The 19604-nt window shown below is 37.9% G+C and overlaps 1 protein-coding gene and 1 long non-coding RNA gene across 4 annotated transcripts in view; both read right to left on the bottom strand.

The window, feature by feature from the left end:
• Positions 1-19604, bottom strand: part of AFG1L (AFG1 like ATPase) — a 58495-nt gene that overhangs the window by 24136 nt on the left and 14755 nt on the right. For all 3 annotated transcript variants that reach the window (XM_061366777.1, XM_061366778.1, XM_061366779.1), the window contains exons 5-7: positions 19011-19141; positions 13574-13673; positions 10018-10076 (exon numbers count right to left, since the gene is read on the bottom strand). In XM_061366777.1, the coding sequence (XP_061222761.1) occupies positions 10018-10076; positions 13574-13673; positions 19011-19141 (290 nt within the window). The remainder of the gene's footprint in view (positions 1-10017; positions 10077-13573; positions 13674-19010; positions 19142-19604) is intronic.
• On the bottom strand, positions 16401-18380 carry LOC133219461 (uncharacterized). The gene is made up of 2 exons (XR_009727450.1): positions 17589-18380; positions 16401-16743 (listed from the first exon to the last, which is right to left on the bottom strand). It is a non-coding gene; the product is annotated as an uncharacterized LOC133219461 (long non-coding RNA).

Raw genomic sequence — 19604 nt, 5'->3', positions numbered from 1 at the left:
ACCAGTGAACTGAAGGGCAGTAATGGGAGGACTGCTTGCACTGGCGGGCAGTAACAGCCATTAAGAATGTACTGGTGGAGACTGTTCTAAAGGGGGATTCAGCACATGGTCACCTTTACTCAAAGCCAGAGTCAGAAAGGTCACAAAGAAATTATGTGCTAAGCAGAGATCCAAAAGCTTTTCCTTTTGGGGTTTCCTTTGTCGACAAGGGTATCCACCACAGTTCTTTGTTTCTACACACAGAAACATTCACTTACCCACTTCACAGGAATGCAGAGGGCAAAACGTTCACATTTGTAAATATTTTTTTCAAGATAAATTATTTAAATATTAAAAAGACATCATATAATCAGAATGTCTAATAGAAGAAAATAAAGCACACCAAAATCTTTTACTCTTCAATTTTTTTCAGCATGGGGAAAAGCCCTACTAAGATTACACGTAGGAATTCTAGTTCTCTCTCCATCTGTGGACTAACTTCTCCAGTACTGAACTGATTAAACCCTACAGATGTGATTGCATCCTCACACTAATCACCACCACGGAATCCTAATCAACAGCCAAAGAACTAACTGGAGTGCTCAGATTGTTAGTACTTAATTGTCAAAGCCATGACTGTAACTATCGGTTTCTGTTTCTTAAGATGGAATTTTAAACTTTCAAATTTCATTTACTTGGGCTATACTTCTCCTTTCCTTTTGAAATAAATACTTGAAATTGAAGCTCCAGTTAGTTGAGTCTGTTCTGTGGAATCATTTACAGTTTCCAACAGATTTTCTATTCTATTGAGATATTTCAAGTCTGACTTAGCCTATTGAATTCAAATGCATAAAATTAATTAGTCATACAATTTATTTTGAAGTCATTTATGTATTTATGTATACAAAGAACAAATACAATTACAGAATTGAAAACGCAATTAGTAAGTTAAAAATACAGCATGATCATACACTCATTTCCACTGAAGTGGCATCAAAACTTTTTATTCCAGAAGGAAAAAAAGACAAAGTCTCAAGGCTCAGCTCCACAGAGAGCACCTAAACCAACCTTCAGATAGAACAGATAAAATTAAACTGTCAGTATACCTACAGTAGAAAGTTATTAAATACAGACCAGTATACATTTTTTGTTCCTGTAAGCCCCTTTAATATTCCTTTGTTGCTGCAATCAAGAATGGTAGCTATTCAAATGTTTAGCTGCTCAAGAAATCAGAGACGACAGGATAAATCATCAAGTAGAGGAAGAGAGGTTCAAGGAAATTTCAAAAGGCAGTCAAGGTTAACTGGATAACCTGCAATTTCTCAAGATGTGTGTTTCCCATGTGTCACAAAAACCCCTGAAACGCTAATATATGGCCTTGCAGTCCACATTAAACACTGTGCTAAATACCATGTTTCCCTGTAAGCTCAAATATTGTGATCAACTCATGACCCTTGATAATGCAGGTGAGTAGATATTTCTTAACCTTATTGAAGACCATCGTAAGTCAGCCCAATTGTCATTCTCTGCTATAAATTTTAATGGCATTACAAAAAGAAAACCAGAACTCACTCAAATCAGAAAGTCAGCCCACAGGATCAGACAAAACCTACTTGATTACCTCCAGAGAAGATGTAGGGGAAGAGAGATGGGAAAGCGCTTCATCTTGGTATGATCATTACCTTAATTCCCACACCTGCTAAGTTTCCTCAGCCCTTCACACTCGGGCCAAACTAGACACCTGCAAATGCAGCTGTAGCACTGCATCTGCAGTGCCAAATGCACTTTCCATACAAGTAAAATTAGTCCTATGCCCAGGCATGCAAAACTGCACAATGAATACTCTTGGCCTCTGGTTTAGTTCTTAATGAGCACACGAGAACACCTACTATTAATAATAAAACCATGCCTGACTGAGAAGTGCAACTTCTAACCACTCTTTCTGAGCAAAAGGAATCAATTTCCACAGAGGTATCATCTTCCCTTTTCAAATACATGCTCAGCAGCTAACTCTCTGTATTAGTGTATAACCCAAAAAAAGAAAGAAAAATCACACCCCCACCCCCAACCCACCCCCCCCCAAATATCACCCCACACCTGTCCTGCTGGTTTGGCCTCCATTAACAAGGCACGGGATCAATAAAATCAGAATATAATGAGATTGTTTATCGGCAATCACCCTTCTCATACATTTACATCCAGCTTAAGAGAAAAAATCTCTCGCATCACACAACATGCAGACAGGTGGCAAGAGCCCTCCACCAGCAAGCAACAGGGGGAGAGCTCCTCAGGTAAACAGAGCCCACCAGACGTAATGATTTTTACTGTTCATTATTTGAGTCTATGTAGTGTTAGACTATGAACTAGAAATCTGTTTCTTCTTTCTTAAAATTCTTTCTTAAGCAATTTCAAGAAAAGCTTTCTCCATCCAAAGGATACCACTACAATTGGAATTTTCCCAGATGATTTGTAACTGTGGCAGATACAAAGAATCCTCTCAAGCTAAAAGACAGTGTGCTATGAAAAAACTATTTCTGACCTACAAAGCACATCCACAGGTTTCAATTTTGCCATACTCTGAAAGTCATCAGCATGTTTCAGAACGTGAAACTGGTCCAACTGGGACTCATGAGCTGGGCAGGTCTGTCTACAGCCTGCTGAGAGAAGCATACAAAGTGCAGGGTTTCCTCTTTGGTGCAGCTCTGAAAGGAGATCAACCAGACCATTAGCCATGAGTAAGCATGGTAAAGGGCTGCTCCTTTTATCCACTATTAAAATCGACCTTGCTTAAAAAATAAAAAGTAAATGGAGTTTGTAACAGTCCTAAGTTTCTGCTACACAGATCCATGGGAGTAAGTTGTACTCAGGGGGAGGGAGAAGGAGAAAGGGAATCATCAGGTATTTCATGGTGGATAAAAACTTGGTCCAGGCCTTGTTGGATATGCATACAGTTTTTGTCTCCCTGTTCAGATGTTGTTGAAACAGCAGACTTTAAAGAAAATGTCAATGAATCCTCATAAGCACTATACATGACCTCTGGGGTAATTAGCAATCATTCAAAAGCAACAAGACTAAAATGTTCTATTCTTTATTACTGTCAGCTCTTGTCTTGATCCGCATTTTAATAAAGACGGTTCATTGCTAAGACAGTTTCATGAATCAGTCATAATTACATTCTGACACGCAGTGAATAGTAAAGCAAAACTAAATATCGCTTCATCAACCTTTCTAACCTTTATGCAAGTATTAAGTGTAAATAATTTTTACACTATCTTACAACAGAAAATCTGCATATTCCTTAGCTTTGTACATACTCTACCCTAACTGAATTTCATGTGACCTGTACCTGGAAAAAAAAAAACCCTTACAATCAGGCATAATTATTTAGTCTTACATGATATTCAGGTGTTGCCTTTCACAGACAAATCAACTTCAAGTACAAAAGGCTATCTGTTCTGCAAAACAGAGCAATGCTTTAAAGGGTTAACTGGGTTTTTCTACAGTCTTTCCCCCTATACTCTTCTGCAATAAGGGTACAATAGCTACAATAGCTTTAGACACTTCAAGCTTGCTCCAAATGCAAACATCATAACGAAACAAACCCCAAAGCTCCACACAAACAAGTTTTGAGGAAAACTTTCAAACTGTCACCCAAGAATCCTGCGCAGTATCAGTGAAACGAATCATGCTCAGATCAACTCTGGATGACAAACATTTGATCTGTGAATTATTTTTAAGGGGACCTAGGGCACAAAGATTTGGGAAGTGAAATATTGCCAAATATATATATATATATTTTAATTAGTCTTCTTCTTACACTTGAGACAAGAACATTTAAAGTGAAGAGTTAGAGGTAAAATTCATTCAATGGAAGTTGCACAAGTTTACACTGCAGCCTTCAAAACTTTAATGGCTAAGAACCCCCACTATTCTTGCTACCACAAGGAACATACGATCTATTGTACAACTTTTCAATAACTTATTTTAATGTCTAGCTACAATCTAGCTACAAATCAGCTACCCCCTAAGAAGAGGAAAAATAGACAATTAACTTGTAAAGTAATGGTGCATGAATAAAGACAGAGACTCTTAAAATGTGCTGTTGTGTGAATAGTATTTCAGATATTCAGACAAAAGTGAAAGAACTCAGGAGGTACAGATGTGGCTGTGCTGGGTAGGAGACAAATAGTCTCTCCTTCTCCCAGCCAGGGAGCAGAAGAATGGCACAGTAAACTTTCATGCAGTAAGAATTACACCGAACCGCTCTCCCTGTTTCACATCACTTAGGAAAAATCTTCCTTGCAGAAAGTAATAATAAAAAACCAACCAAGCAAACCAAAACTAACCCACGAACCACTGCGTAACCCATGCAACTGTAACTTTCAATCTCCTAATAAACAAGCTGTGGTGCTCTGCGAAAAACAAATGCCAAGAGTTCACCCCGAATTTATAACATGGTGTTTTGTAAGCTGAGGGTCAAATTGACCCCGAATGGATGCACTTCATTGGAATTACACCCTGGATGAAGTTATTTGTCTAGATTCCTTTTTTGCTGTTGTTTTTCTTTCTAACATTTGATTTGTATTTCTCCCCCAGTATTAGCCTTTGCTCCTGCCAGAACTGTTGGCAGGCAGGGAAAGGAGGAAAAAAAAAAAGTAGTATTGATTTACAAAACTGGATTTCCCAGAATAAAGAAAAATGCGATTAAGATCTAAACAAAGGCTAAAGATGGCTTACGCTTAGCTCTGATGAGGTCCACTGCCTCATTACCAACTTCTGATGCATTTTGTTTCAAGGGAATCCAAAAGTCCTTGCTGTAAAGCAGGCTGGGGGGTGCAGGGTCCATTCACTCTTTCTGTATCACAACCATTATGTAAGAAGTATAAAACACTGCCTTTATGCTGCCAAACCACAATGACTCTTCTTACATCAAAGCAGTTTCACCACTAGGGTTTTTTTTCCCTCTGAAATTTATTCAAGCCAAGGGCAGGGAGACAACAATTCATACACACTAATTACACCTAATTATCTATTCCTTCCCCCCCCTTCCACCAGCTTCGGCCAGTGCTATTTGCTATCTGGGTTTCTCACAACCTCCCCTTGCCCCGTCCACCCAACTCAACAGCAAAGTCTTTGAAGAAAACAGTTGTGGCTTCTTAGAATTTTAACAATATAAGGTTCAACTCAAATTAAATTATTCTATTATTAGTTTTGACACATTTATGTGTTAAATATGAAGGCCTCTGTTAATTTGGCAAATTCCTCACATCTCTTCGTGGCTAGAATTGCTGGTAACACCCTCTCTTGTAGGAGCTTCTTCTCATGCTTTCTTTTCATGATCTAAATGAAATGTTTATTGGATTAAAGTTCTTCTCTGCAGACCTCCATGGTGGCCTGTGACAAAGAGCTTAAAAGCTTTATTAATTGGCTCAGGCTTTTGGGGGGGATGTAGGACCTCATTTCACATTACATCACAAGCAAATAAAACTGCCACGTGTAATTAGACTAATTTACCCTGATACAGCAGGAATCAACTATTCCATATCTACAATATGCTTTGATTTATTCATTTTAGTCAAGGAGTAACCAAACCAAGCAAGAACTCAGGAAATCCTTAACAATCAAAAGCAGTGAGAAGGCAGGGAGCCCAACACTGAGCAACTCTTTTATCCCAAGGTAAAGTTTTGATCTACACCTAAATAAACCTCCCAGAATCAAGCACGTGTAAGACGGACATAGAAAGTAAGCAAACCAAACAGCTTAAAATCTAGTGAATGCACTAAGGCAATAGGTACGTTATAAAATATTAACAGTTAAGTGCTCTAAACTACAGAATTCAAATAACCCTTGTGTTTAAATTTAACACACACACAGGCTTAGAAGGCTGAATGTAGAAAGTGCTGGTAACTTCTAATCTGACACCTTGCTTTCCATATACATTTTGTTAGTTGACACTCACAAATTTGTCAAACTGAAATGACCCAGAAATTATACTGATGTTCAGCAAAAAAATACTTGCAATCATGCTCTATTTTTTATTTTTACTTTTTCTATGTTTAATTAGGTACACTTCACAAAAGATGAGTACTTCTATTACTTGCAGAAAGAACACGAACAAATGCTCCTTCTACTTAGGAGTTTGCTTCGTTACATACTAAGAAGGGAAACAAAAGGCCCAACATCTTCAGTAATGAAAAAGTCAATTGATAGGCAAAGCCATCACAATATCAAAGGCCTAATCCCTGCAATTCTGACTCAGGTGACAGTTCACAAGGGTCAGAGTGGCTGACACTGACCTCAAAAGCAGGTTTTAACTATTCAACATAGTGAAAGCTGCTGGGCTATCACACCATTAGACTGGAACAAACTGACAAATCAATTTCATCAAGGAGATGACTTTTTTTTTGCGGGGGGAGTAAGGAGGGGGTAAAAGAGGCAGATCCCCCAATCAACAAATCCCTGCATTTCTCACACAGGTGGTTGGACAAAAGCTGACTGCCCCATCAAAGACATTTTACATCTACCCAACGCCTTTGTACAAAACTGACTCCCACAGTTTCCCTAGGGACAGCTGTAAATGGTTTAAACAAGTACTTTTCACATATTCGAACTAAGTTATTGAAAAGTGAAAACACTTTTAAAATCCTCCATTTCCTGCTCTGTAAGAAAGGGTGTATTTTAATTAACACCAGAGCAGGCAACAATGGCAATAAATAATCACTGATCTATTCTGAGAAATACAGTGAACAATAGAGTGTATAAAAATATACTGCTTTCTGTTTGAGGTGAGTGCACAATGCTTATGGTTAAAAGTCTTTTTAACCAAATAGTTTTAAAATAAATAAATATTTGGTCCCTATCAGCAGAAGAACAAAAGAAGTTCACTACAGAAAGATTACAGTAATTTCACGTCCTACTGACAATACTGACAACACTGACAACAGGTTTTTGGTTGATTCTAAGCAAAATGTGGGTAGTCAAAGCAAACATTTTATTTTAGAACTGTATCTTTAAAAGGTACCCTCAGGCTGTGAAAAGCTCTAAAACTTCCTAACCTTCAGTTAGAATTTAGTGCAGTGCAGGTCTGCTGCATGAAGAAAACCTGACAAAATGCAGAAGTTAAATATTTGGCATTTTGACTCAGCCTCATGTTTTAGAGCTACACACTGTGGTTCCAGGAAACCTTTGGAAACTCAAGAACTGCTCATTTAAGTTACAGACTCTACATAACAAACAGTTGAAGGAGCTTTCCTTCCTGATTGCCCAGAGAATGAAGCACTGGAACTAGCCACTGAACTAGAATCAGGATTCCAGAACACTCAATGGTTGATGCAAATGTCTTCATTAAGTATCTGCATGAACTAAAATGTGCCAAAATTACTGCAAACCAGTAAATTAAAGTGTGATTTTATTTTTATTTTTTTTTAAGAGCCTCACTTCAGCTCTTGCATCAAGTTGTTAAAAATGAGGGGGATGTGTGGGAGTGTTGATCTGGTTGACGGCCAGAAGGCTCTGCAGAGGGATATGGGCACGCTGCGTCAACTGGCTGAGGCTAACTGCTTGAGGTTCAGCAAGGCCAGGGCAGTGATCATCTCCCTGTACTCTGCACTGATGAGGCTGCACCTCAAATACTGCTTTCAGTTCTGTGACCCGCACTACAAGAAAGACATTGAGGTACTGGAGCAGGTTCAGAGAAGGGCAATGGAGCTGGTGAAGGGTCCGGAGCACAAGTCCTTAGAGGAATGGGGTCGTTTAGCCTGGAAAAAAGAAGGCTCAGGGGGAACCTTATTGCTCTCTGGAGCCACCTGAAAGGAGGTTGTAGTGAGGAGGTGGCTGTTCTCACAAATAAGAAGTGGTAGGACAAGAGAAAATGGCCTCAAATTGCACCAGGGAAGGTTTGGGTTGAGCATCAGGAAAAATTTCTTCACCAAGAGGGTTGTCAATTACTGGAACAGGCTTCCCAGGGCAGTGAAGGAGTCACCATCCCTGGAGGGATTAAAAACGTGTAGATGTAACACTTAAGGACAAGGTTTCGTGGTGGACTTGGCAGTGCTAGGTTACTGGTTGGACTTGATCTTAAAGTTCTTTCCAGCCCTGATGATTCTGTGATTCTACAATTCTAAGATACGCAGCTTTATTTGTAAACCAGTTTTAAAACGTTTAGAAAATGCTTCTATTTCTTGTTGGTTTAGATCAACAATTTGTGGAGTATTTCTGCTCTCAGCACTTGCACAGAGTAACAGTGAGCAGTGATTGTGTTTCCCTGCCTTTGTTAAAAAAAAAAAAAGAAAAAAGGAAAAAAATCACTTAGGAGTTTCATGCACTTTAAGATGCTCAGTAAGAAATCCTGCAAGATTAAAAGCGCAATCAGAAGGGCCTGAATCTAATTGCAATTACAGAATTAAAAGATTTTCCTCCCTAATACTTATCTCTGTAAAGCTGTCTCTGAAATTTCATGACCTGAAGAAGCACTCTTCTCTCTTGCAGAAACTAAGCCCTCCCATAAAGAATTCCTGAAGAATTTTATCCACAACAACAAACTGATAACTGAGAGTTTTTTCCTGCTTATGAAAACTACTCCTTTAGTTACAGAATTAAGGAATCACTGAAACATTAGATCTCACACTGCGTAAGATTTCAAATGATGAGAACACCGACAGGTTCAGAATTGGGCAGGGGACACGCATAGGGCGGGAAATGCTGTCAATAGCCTTACTGGCCTCCCCAACTACACAAACCTGAAGCTTTTCTGCAGCTACCAGCTGGAGGATTTGTAGCTTTTCATGGCCTCAAAAAGTGGAATTTATCAATTGCACCTTTCACTGCAGGCATTCAGCAATCACTTGTCCTCTGTAATCTATCACCTAGAAAGGCAATACAAACAAACTTTGCAAGGTAACTGTATCTTCCATAGAGTGCTGTTTCACTTTTTGCTTATTCCACAGAAATTGGTTTGTAGTTGTCTTTGTACAGATACTGGAATTAGATTGTCCAAAGAAAATAAAATCAACAACAAAATTAAGGATGAGCATGGATAACTCTAGATCTAGGAAAGAAACCACTTCTTTTTATCATTTGAAGACAAGGAAAGATTTTTATATAGCAGTTACCATGGTATCTGGTGTCTATGCATTCCATGTGTGAGGAACAGAAACAGCCTGAAATCTATTTCAAGTGAAGCACCTCGTCACAGAAATGTACTGTAAATACTTTCCCTTCATCCCATGTTCCCAAGAACTTTAAAGGAATTTAAAGCTCCTATGCTGAACTTGAACTACCTTTAGTTCTAAAGCCCTATTTTAAGACTTATGACCATAGAAGTTAATTTCTGAAACAAACAAAACCAACCCACTCATTCACCCCCACTAAACCCCAAACAAAAGCTCTGCAGGAGGCTCTGAGCCCAGAGAAAACTAAGACAGGAGTAGTCCAAGCTGTGAAAGCCACTGTCAGAGAACAGGTTAGATGAGACTGACACTACTACAGACACACACGGCTCGGTGTGAGCTAAAGGCAGAGAAGACAGTAAGCGGACTGCAGGAAGCTGTCTTCAGAGCTGCTACTTGCTGAACAGTATGTGAAACTTCACAAATACCCATTCAGGAAACTACTTATACATAAGACCCAGAAACAAGGTAACTGAGGGGTACATACCAAACACTACTCTCTTTACACCAATGAAACACCAGGTTTTGTAGCATAAAAAAATGCAAGATGTCCACAAGTACAACACAGTATAGCTGTTACAGGAATACTATATTACACAGCACATGCACACCAGTACAAAGACCCAAAAAAATTCTGTTACTTTAGTCAAAAAGGTAACTTTCTATCATACTAAAAATATCCAGCTTTCAAAACATTTTAATTGTATACAGAAAGGGTTCTTTTTGCCTTACCTTCAATTACTTTCACCCCAAACAGTTAAAGCATATACATTTTATCTGGAAACTAGTATCAAAGCAATCCTGTACAAATTTCTAATCTATTAATACAGCAGGGAAAACTGAAAAGCATTTAACAAGTGACTCTCCTTACCTTCAGCACAGCAATGAATGGTACAAAATTAGCTCTCTGAAGACCATTTTTATAGAGATCTGAAAGAAAGGAAATCAGTACCATTTTGCTACTTCGTATTAATAACAATGTCAGCTTGTCTTTTAGTCTGGCAAATAAAACTCAGTGTTGCTAGAGAGAGAAGGAACAAAAGGCAGAAGAGGAGAACTGAGACTGATTTCTTTTTTTTGCTGTATGAAAATTTGGTACATTCTTAAGGAAGAATGGAACATCCTGAAAAACTCTGAAAAAGGCAGCAAACAAAAGATGACTTCAATCTCTACTGAAATATAACTGATTTAAGCAAAAGGAGTAAGACCAGCATCTGTTTTAAAGTAAGGACATAAAAAAGATTTGTAATGCTGAGTACACACTGGTACAATTATAAGGCCAAAACTATGCAACTGCTAAGTCCCAAGTGTTTGGCAGAGGGGAAAAAACCAATGTCAAATAAAATACACTATCTGAGCTTCTAAAGTTTGCATCATTCTAGTTCAGTGTACTGTGGTACGCTTTATCTTCTAGCAATTCTACCAGGCAAACATCGCTTTCCAAAGGCCAAAAAATAAAAAGAAAATTAAATTAATACACAAACTTATGCAAGGTTACTAAAAATACCACTGAATTAAAAACAAATATTACATAACAAAATGCACATCCACACTCAAAGAAAATGTGAATTAGTAAAAAAAAAAAACCATAAAGCAGCATTTATATCTTATTTATCTCTAAATTTTATAGAGTATACACTTCTTCTCTGGAGACTATCCAACTGCCCAACATGTTCATAACAGAATGACTTCTTTGAAAATGTTACCACTTCAAAGCTGTAAGGGGCTGCTCTGTTTCATTAATATTAGGAAGCCTTATAAGGCGGCAATACAGCACCTATGACTGACTGAAGGAATAAAGAAAAGAATAAAGGCACCCAGCTGAGATGTCACCAAAATTCCCCACCAAGACCACACCAGATTATTAATACCACCTATATGCCCTGTGCTGCCTAAAGGTTACAAACAGGCTAAAGTTTTTATGCCCTACCAACACTTCATGGTGAGCAGGAGACTCACCATGTATGTATGAGAAACTCACAGGACACCTACAAAACAGTTTCCACAAAACTGGATACGCACACAGAAACATTTAGGAAAATTATCAGTGAAGGTGATTCCACACCCTAATTACTAACAAAATTGTATGAAGCCATGTATTATTCATAATTCTGCAAATCATGATAGCTATACATTTGTTTAAAAAACAATCAATCGCATATTTACTTGCAAAAACCCCTGACTATGTAACAGTACCATAAGACAGCTACTTCTGTTAGTTCTTCTAGATACTAAGGCCAAGGAGTTTTGTACTATACCTCTGTTTTGTAAGAATGAGAAAAACAAGCAGTAATTTCAGTAAAGAAATGAAGCCAGGATTCCTCAAACACTGCACCTCAGTATTTCCCCTCATATTCCCTTGGGGAGGAAGTTTAATACGGTTAAGTGTATCACTAGTGGTCAGCAGCAGGGCACATCTACCCTCTAATGAAAAAGCCACTGTTCCCCTTTGTATCCACAGGAAACAAATTAATTCAGTCTTAAACCTTGATGTAGCACACTACACTAACCCAACTCTCTTTCCTGCAGTAGGATTTCAGACACACACAGTGAGTACGTAGGAGTAGCGAGAGGAGAGTAAGTGACAGGCATTGATCAACATCTGGACTGCAAGATAGTTTAGTTGTGGAGATGTCATTCTTGACATCGTCTGTTGGGTAGCTAGTACAAGTGGATGACTTACAGGTTGACACAGTAACTTAGTATGTACTAAAAAAAACAACACCCTGTATGATAATGGTCACAGACTAATGTCTCAGTTCAGTAAGTGGAATACAATCCCCAAGTTAAGATAAAAGTCTCTCCTGAACTTGAAAGAGTAGGCTTCAAAAAACACAAGGATGGCCCCAAACTGCCATCCAGTTTATCTATGGTTAATCCAAATACAGTAGTTATGATTTCATCTTGTTTGCTTAAAACAGGAAAATAAACCAATGGGAAATGACCTCCTCCGCTAGTAAAAACACAAGTGTTTTCTTCTCTCAATCTCTCCCCCCTTTAGATAGACTGCATTGCAAATCTTTAGCTATCCTCTTACTCAATTTGGGTAGAAAAAATAACTGTAGTTACAGTTAATACTGTAACTCTTCACTATTTTTTGCAAACGTTTGAAATTAACCAATTTAAAGTGTCATAAAACCTGCAAGTTATACTACTCTATAACAAACCCTTTTCTCCTATACGAAAAAATACAATTACTGCTTGGTTAAAACCCATGCAGATTTTGGGACTTTGTAGGAGGATCTATCCAGCTAGCTACTCTCCCTTTAAAAATATAGTTAGCAATGGAAATAACTCTCCTAAGTAATTCCCAGTGACTGATCTCAAACCAGGCTGAGTGTGACATCTTCATAAGGGGCTCTCCTTTAAACTAGTGGATCAAGTCTGCAAGTTTCTGAGTTAGAAACCAGAAAAGAATGTACTCTCATTTACCCTCTCTTTTGCAGAATATGATTTTTTCCTATTGTCCAAAACCAATGCAATATTTTACCTCTCATCAACTCCCCAGCCCCAAATACCCTTCCTCTGGTTTAGGGAAGGTCAGAAAACACAGAAGGCATCTGGAGGAAAGAAACGGCTTGAGTTGGAGAGAAGGAAGAAATACCTCTTAGTGAAAACCTTTCTTCCTTAGAGCACAAAAAACCCGGACAAATTGGAGTATCTCAGATTCTTGCAGACTAGAGAGTTTGTTAGTATTGATGCAGAGGTTTGACCAGTGTACAGGGGGGTTGTACAGGGGGGTTGTACAGGGGGACTAGAGGAATTGGCTTGCTTAACCAAAGGTACTGTCTGTACCTATCATGCCTACTAAGCAGAACAAAGGCACTAGCTATGGACAAGGAAAAGCAGACACTTGGTTCTATTGACAAGGAAAAGCAGACGCCTGATTCTACTGATAAGCACCTATTGATAAGGAAAAGCAAACCCCTGAATCTACTGTTAAGGGGGAGAAGCAGATGGTTTATGGCTGTGACCAAACCCTAAGGCCATACGTGAAGACTAAAAAGTGAAAAGTTCAAGAAGAGGAAGACTCATTTACTTCATCTTGAAGACCCCTACCCACAGGAGGAACACTCATTTACTTCATCTTGAGACCCCTGCCCATGACCAGAGGGGGCACTGCGCAGGCGCAAAGGACCTTCTAGCTCATTGTAATACGAAGCGGGGATAGGACATGAATATGTATAAGCGTATGGTGCAACCTTATAAATGTAGAGGGAAACAACACTGAGGTACACGTGCCTTTGAGGAATTATCCCCGTGCGTCTCAGCGCTGAATAAAAAGCATACCTACTTTACAACTTCTAACGAGTTGTGGAGTCAATCCGTGCATCAGTATTAAACACTGTATTGACTTTAATACAATTGTTTTACAAGTTACTGCGATTCATTGTATTTGGATAATATTGGTAGCATGTTTGTTTTACCTTCTGGAGGCCTGTTAGATGTTGCCACAACGACAACCCCATTTTGGAACAGATTTTCAAAAAGCTGCTTCAGAATCATGGCATCAGCAATGTCAGTGACCTGTAGAAGACAACACATTTGTTTTATCTTGCTTTCAGATTCTGCTGCAATAGATCTGCAAGTGGCTTTGTAGCTAGAAAAAACGCTTGTTAGTGAAAGCCACGGAGAAAGATTCTAATTATTGCTTGGTGAGAAAAAATAAAAGGGATAATTAATAAGCAGTGAATGCACCACAGTCTTTCAAAACTTGCCCGCTCTTTATTGCGGAACTCCGCCATTTCTTTACCAATTGCTAAATGATTCCATGTTAACTTCTATTATAAAACTACAGGTGGGAGACAGAGAAAACAGATCTAAACATTTAAGAGGCCTAATTAATTAGAAACAACATAAAAAAACAGAAGACAGAAAGAAAATACACACTGGCTGTTTTGCATTTCTATTACCTTTGAGGCAAAGGTTTGCAGAGGTGAATTTAAATGGTCATGGGACTTCAGAAAAAAAGACAAGTAGCCAACTATACATAATCAGCTGCTGTTGAAAATAGAATGATATGACATAGATACTATTGTGTGATTGTTGCAAAAAAACAATTCAACAGATGGCCCATCACAAAAATAAGCAATTTCATTGTTCTTTTTAAGTGCCTTCTATTACTGTCCATGCATAATCAAAAGGCAGGCAGTCACTTCCAGCACAGTCAGCCTCTTCTAACCTTCAGGCACAAAAAGCGAAGGAAAAGGAAAAAAAAAAAAAAAGGGTGTGACAAGTGATAACTGGGGGGGGGGGGGGGGCCCCCCCAGGAGGGAATAAGATGACTAAAAATCAGCCATGAAGTGAAATTTCTTTCAATCTCTAAGTTTAGCTTAAAGAACCTGCTTTACAGCACCAAGAAATTAAAGGAAACAGAAACCACTCTGTACTAATGAAAATACAAACAAACAAACAAATAAATAATTATCTGAAAATCCCATTGTTACAGCCATTTCTATTATTGTTACACTTGTTTCTCCTGCATTCCCTCTGATTATTATCTAGACACTTGTTGCATTTTGACTTACCAAAACAGACCCCAGTTCTGAGGAAATAAAACAGTGGTGGCATCCCGAGAGCTATATACACTCATTACCCAACACACTGACAGCCTGCTACACTTTCACCGGTTCACACTGTATGTTGTTGCAACAGTAATACACCTACAGGAAGACTATTTAACCCAGTGTAACTTTTAACCCTACTCCACCACCACCCACTCCTTGTCATTCCCCATTTCTACATGATCATTCTGGGCAGCAGAAAAACCATAAATTAATTCTACACTAAAGACAATAAAAGACTTAGGTTCCATTTGACAGGTAGTCTGGAAGCAATATTGTTCATAAAGAACCATACGTAAGCACCTGTTCATGCAAAGATTTCTTCCAATTAGTTCCATGGAACACATTCATATGGATTATTTTTTCTTTTTTCAAAACCAAACTTTCACACAATCAGTAACACACCCCTCAGATTTGCACATCTGTGATGAGATCCAACATTCCAAAAAGCATGTCGTAATTCACTATTATAGTATATGTCTAATATACCTGCTTATAATTTATTTCTTCTGAATGCTAAAATTCCTAAAAACCAAGACACACAGGGAATCAATATACATGCACACTGTAGGGGTAACCAGATTTCTTGTATCACAAAGAAAAGCTAATAACCAGATTTTAAAAACATATTCTGTAAACTATGCTGTTCCAAACTTTTTTGCTTAAAAATCCTATAAAGCATGCTACCCTTAGAAAACAGGTAGGGAAAGAATATTAGTCCTCACCTAAAAGAAAAGCATAATAACATTCTCTTATTAACTAGAACTGCAACTTGATGTGGAATTCTGATGTTTTCAATTTCATTAAAAAACCCAAAACTCTCCAAAGCTCCATCAAAAAGCAAGAGCCATTTTCAGACCTGGGATGCAAATATGAGCTCTTGTTTCTAATACAGCTTGGGAAAGACAGAAAATTTCTACAAAGTAAAGAAGGTAGAAGACAGTAGCTAGAGTACTGTCATTTCTCATGTTTTTTACTGTATCCAGCATTCACTGCAAGACAGAATAAAAGCAGAGGCTACAAATTACCAATAAGGAGAGCCTGCTAATGGAGAGAATGGAGACATTTCATTAACATTTAAGAGAAAAGATTTTTCTGACCTAGTGCTGCTTTCCCATTATGACTCATGTTAAAAAAAATAATAGAAAAAATAATAATTAAAAAAAAAGATAAAAAGTGAAAAACCCACTAGACTAATAGTTAATTTACATGTATAAGTGCCTGAGACTCAGTCAGCCACTGATTGGTACAGTTCCACGCAATGAATGACAAACATGAGCATGTATTACAAGCAATTAGTATTAGCACAAAAATAGGAGACTAATTTTTATTAGAGTCTTTTAATAGCATGCAGGTTAGTAAAAACTCCCTACATTGTAGTTTGCTTTAAGTCTAAGTGGTACTGATAGCATACAAAGACTTACACTGTATATCCTTCAGCATACCAAAAAGTAGGGATTCTGTTTCCATTATCGATAATATGAACACAGGGTAGAGTCACACACTGAAATTAGAGCTTCTAGTTATCTGTGTATAGTTATTTGATTGCTAAACAATAACTAGGCTCTTTTCGTGGCCAACCTCTGTGTTCTGAAAAATTAAAATTAGAATTAAAAATGGCTTAAATTCTCTGTTTTTTTCTACAAAATGAGGACGCATTTTTAGAATGGCATAAGACTTCTTGATATAAAAAAATACTTTCATATTTACAATAAACTGTATGACAAAGATCAGTAATAAGTAGCAATGTTCTAATAATGTGACAGCCTGTGGGTTAGGCAAATGCTGACAAAATACCTGCTTCAGAAAGGACAAACTCAGAAGCTTAGTGCCATCCCACGGTATTTGCAGAAAGAAACACTTTAGAAATAGTTGGGTGGGGTTTTAATACCGTGTTTTGGAAAACAAAACACTACTTTTAGAAGTACCAAATCATTTTTCTATGGCAATTCATCAAATCTCCACTTGTTCAACAGTCCTCCACACTTCACAAGAAGATTCATTTCAGAGTACTTCTGTTTAGCTTTAGCCCACTGTCAAAGAGGAATGTGCAACCTCAGCAATGCTTTTGTCTTCTGAAGTTCTGCATTCTGTTTCCTCTGGAATATGAACATTAACAATACTCTTTGCTGTCCCTGTCACAATATCACTCATCCGTGTGCCTGATCTCAAGACAAACAAACAAACTAATGTTTTCAGCTCTTTTTTTTTTTTTCCAAACAGGTATTTAAAAGCGGCCTGAAGGGTTTAAAGCAAATCTCAATCGTTTTCTGACCTCTACACAACTGTTTTGTCGACGTCATAGCGACACAGCTTGATTCCTGCCTGCCAAAACAGACAGCAGCTTAGTCTGCAAGTCAGAGCAGCGTATGTTCTGAGTCTCCAACTCCTTACAGTTTTCCTTTTATCTAATTCTTTAAATCTGAGTACTGAAGTGAAACACAGCCATTACCTCCATGGTGGAAATGAGCTGCAAATGTCCTGAATTAGATTTGGCTCCTTATTATCAACGTTAACCATGTCACCATGTGAGCTGGTTTTCCAGTCACTGCACTACCTTATGGCTATTTACACAGAAAGTTTCCCAGAAAGCAGAAAGAATCCCAAATTCAGTGCCTTCTGCAAAATTTCAGAAAGCTGGGACTGTTCTTCAGCAGGCAAAGCCTGCATAGCATTCTGTGCTACAGAAAACCTGTCAAGAAATTTAGCTCTTCAGAAATCTGTTAATTTAGAACATTATTACACCCAGAACAAGTACATTTTAAGTATTCACATAAGAATACTAAGTCTAAAATTCACATTTTAGAGAACAGTTCCTTCTCTGCTGTGACACACGCGAAAAACCAGGTGATTTTTACAACTGAAGTGATTGATGTACCTCAAGCAAGTCAGCAGAGGGAGCAGGCAACCAATTTAGAATCACAAAATACCAGAGCCTCTTCCCTTTAAGATGTACGCACATGACAGTCTGGAAACACAGCAACACCAGGGAAGGAAAGCAGTGGGCATTTATACATAAAAGCAGGTACTTACACTAACACATGGTACAGCAAAGATGCCTCTATCTACCACTTGAATATCTGATGTCATGACAGTTAACACTCCTCCCTGCCCTCTCCAAACTTTCCCATTTCTTTGTAGCGTAAATACAATGGTCTCTGTAGTTAGATTTTAAACTGCAAGTTTTGGAAGCCCAGCATTCATATTCACTAGATAAAGTACAATTTAAATGATCACGCAGCTCCTCACAATCTGAAACCTTGGCTCAAAGGACTACCCCTTTGTTGAAAAACACAGGAGTCACTTGAAACAAGAACACCTACTTCACAGCTACAAAACTCCTCATCATGGGAGCTGATCATAAAATGGTTATTTTCTCAGGTGCACAGGCATGTAAAATAATAGCTAGGAGATATAAATTGCTCTCCCCATTTCAGTAATGTATTAATTTAAGAGCGTAACACAGACAATTCACAGTTGGTGATCTGAGAACTAACACGGGTCTGGTTTTATCTTGCTCTGCATTTTCTCTCTGAATTAAAAAAACGTTTCAGCTGAGGAGAGACACCTAATACCTCTTTAACCTCTCTCCTAAAAATTTCATAAAGCAATTTTTACACCTAAATTTGTGACATGCCCTTAAAACAATTCACAGGCTGTGAAAAACAAATGAAAAAAAACAGTTAGCTTGGGCAAAGATCATTTTATGAGTTTATTTTTAAACTTCACATGTAATTCAATAAAAGCTTCTTACAATGTTAGCTATGTTGATATAATCTGGCACTGCCATGCCAAAGGCGCCAATAAACCTCGGAAAGAATTTAGGTTGAATTTGACATGTTATTCCCACATCCTTAATCACACTGAGACAATTTTGCTGCAGTATATGAACTACAGCAAAGACCAGACATGCCAAGCAAGTATCAGGCAGCTACTTCCCTGGGCACTGTACAGGCTCAGTACAGGATGATGGTCGCTGTCCTGAAATACTCATAAGCCTCTCACCAAACTCTAATACCGATTTGTATGACCAGTAATTAGACTGGTAAATGAAAGAACTATGGGGGCACTTATACCACCAATTTACATCTTATCTCCTGGAAAAACAAAACAAACCAAAACCAAACCAAAACAAAACAAAACAAACAACATGATGGTCAAAACTGTGAAGTGACTTTATAGTTCACTACTGGCCAGTGATTCAAAGACTATATTAGCAGTAAAAAGTGTCATATTTTAAGATCAAAAGTAATTTTACTAAGTTTCCCTTGAAGTGAAGGAACAACCTCTGATTTCTTACCTGAAATTCATCAAAACATAAAAGAGCAGCCTCTTCACTTATTTCCTCTGCTACTGGAGCAATTGGGTCATATGATTTGGCCATAAATCCTGCCTTTCTTTTTGGCAAGCTCTGCTTAAGGCGATGTATTCCTGAGTTAATAAAACAGACAAATATTTCTTATTTCATTTTCTAAGACAGGGAAAAAAAAATTATTTAGCTACTACATAAAAAGTAGCCTAGTCCAGTAAAAATAGGAATGCTTCAAATTTAGTCCAGGTTCAAGAGAGGAAAACAGTTTTCAACCACATCCAGGCAACAATTAAAAGGTCACATAATTCTGTGATTTGTATTTTCTTGTTTAGAAAAATGTGAACAAAAAACAAAGAAACTTTTTATGCTATACTTCATCTTTTAAAAACTGATATAAATTAGTTTTATCTTGCCCCAATTCATGACCTTAGTTTCAGTTTCACTTAGTAATTTGGCATTTTCTGTATTAACTTTTTCTCAGTGAAGAACCCTTACAGTGTTTACAAATCAATGGCACAGCTCTGTGCATCGCATGCTCTGAAGATATACTTAGAATGCATTTAGTTAAAAAAAAAACACCTC

Source organism: Neopsephotus bourkii, unplaced genomic scaffold (assembly GCF_033783945.1).
Source record: "Neopsephotus bourkii isolate Nb327-2 ecotype Australia unplaced genomic scaffold, CSIRO-AGI_Nbou_v1 NB_1358, whole genome shotgun sequence".
In the NCBI taxonomy this organism is placed as follows: Eukaryota; Metazoa; Chordata; class Aves; order Psittaciformes; family Psittacidae; genus Neopsephotus; species Neopsephotus bourkii.
Note: the sequence above shows the minus strand (reverse complement) of the source record. Positions and strands in the feature narration are given on the sequence as shown.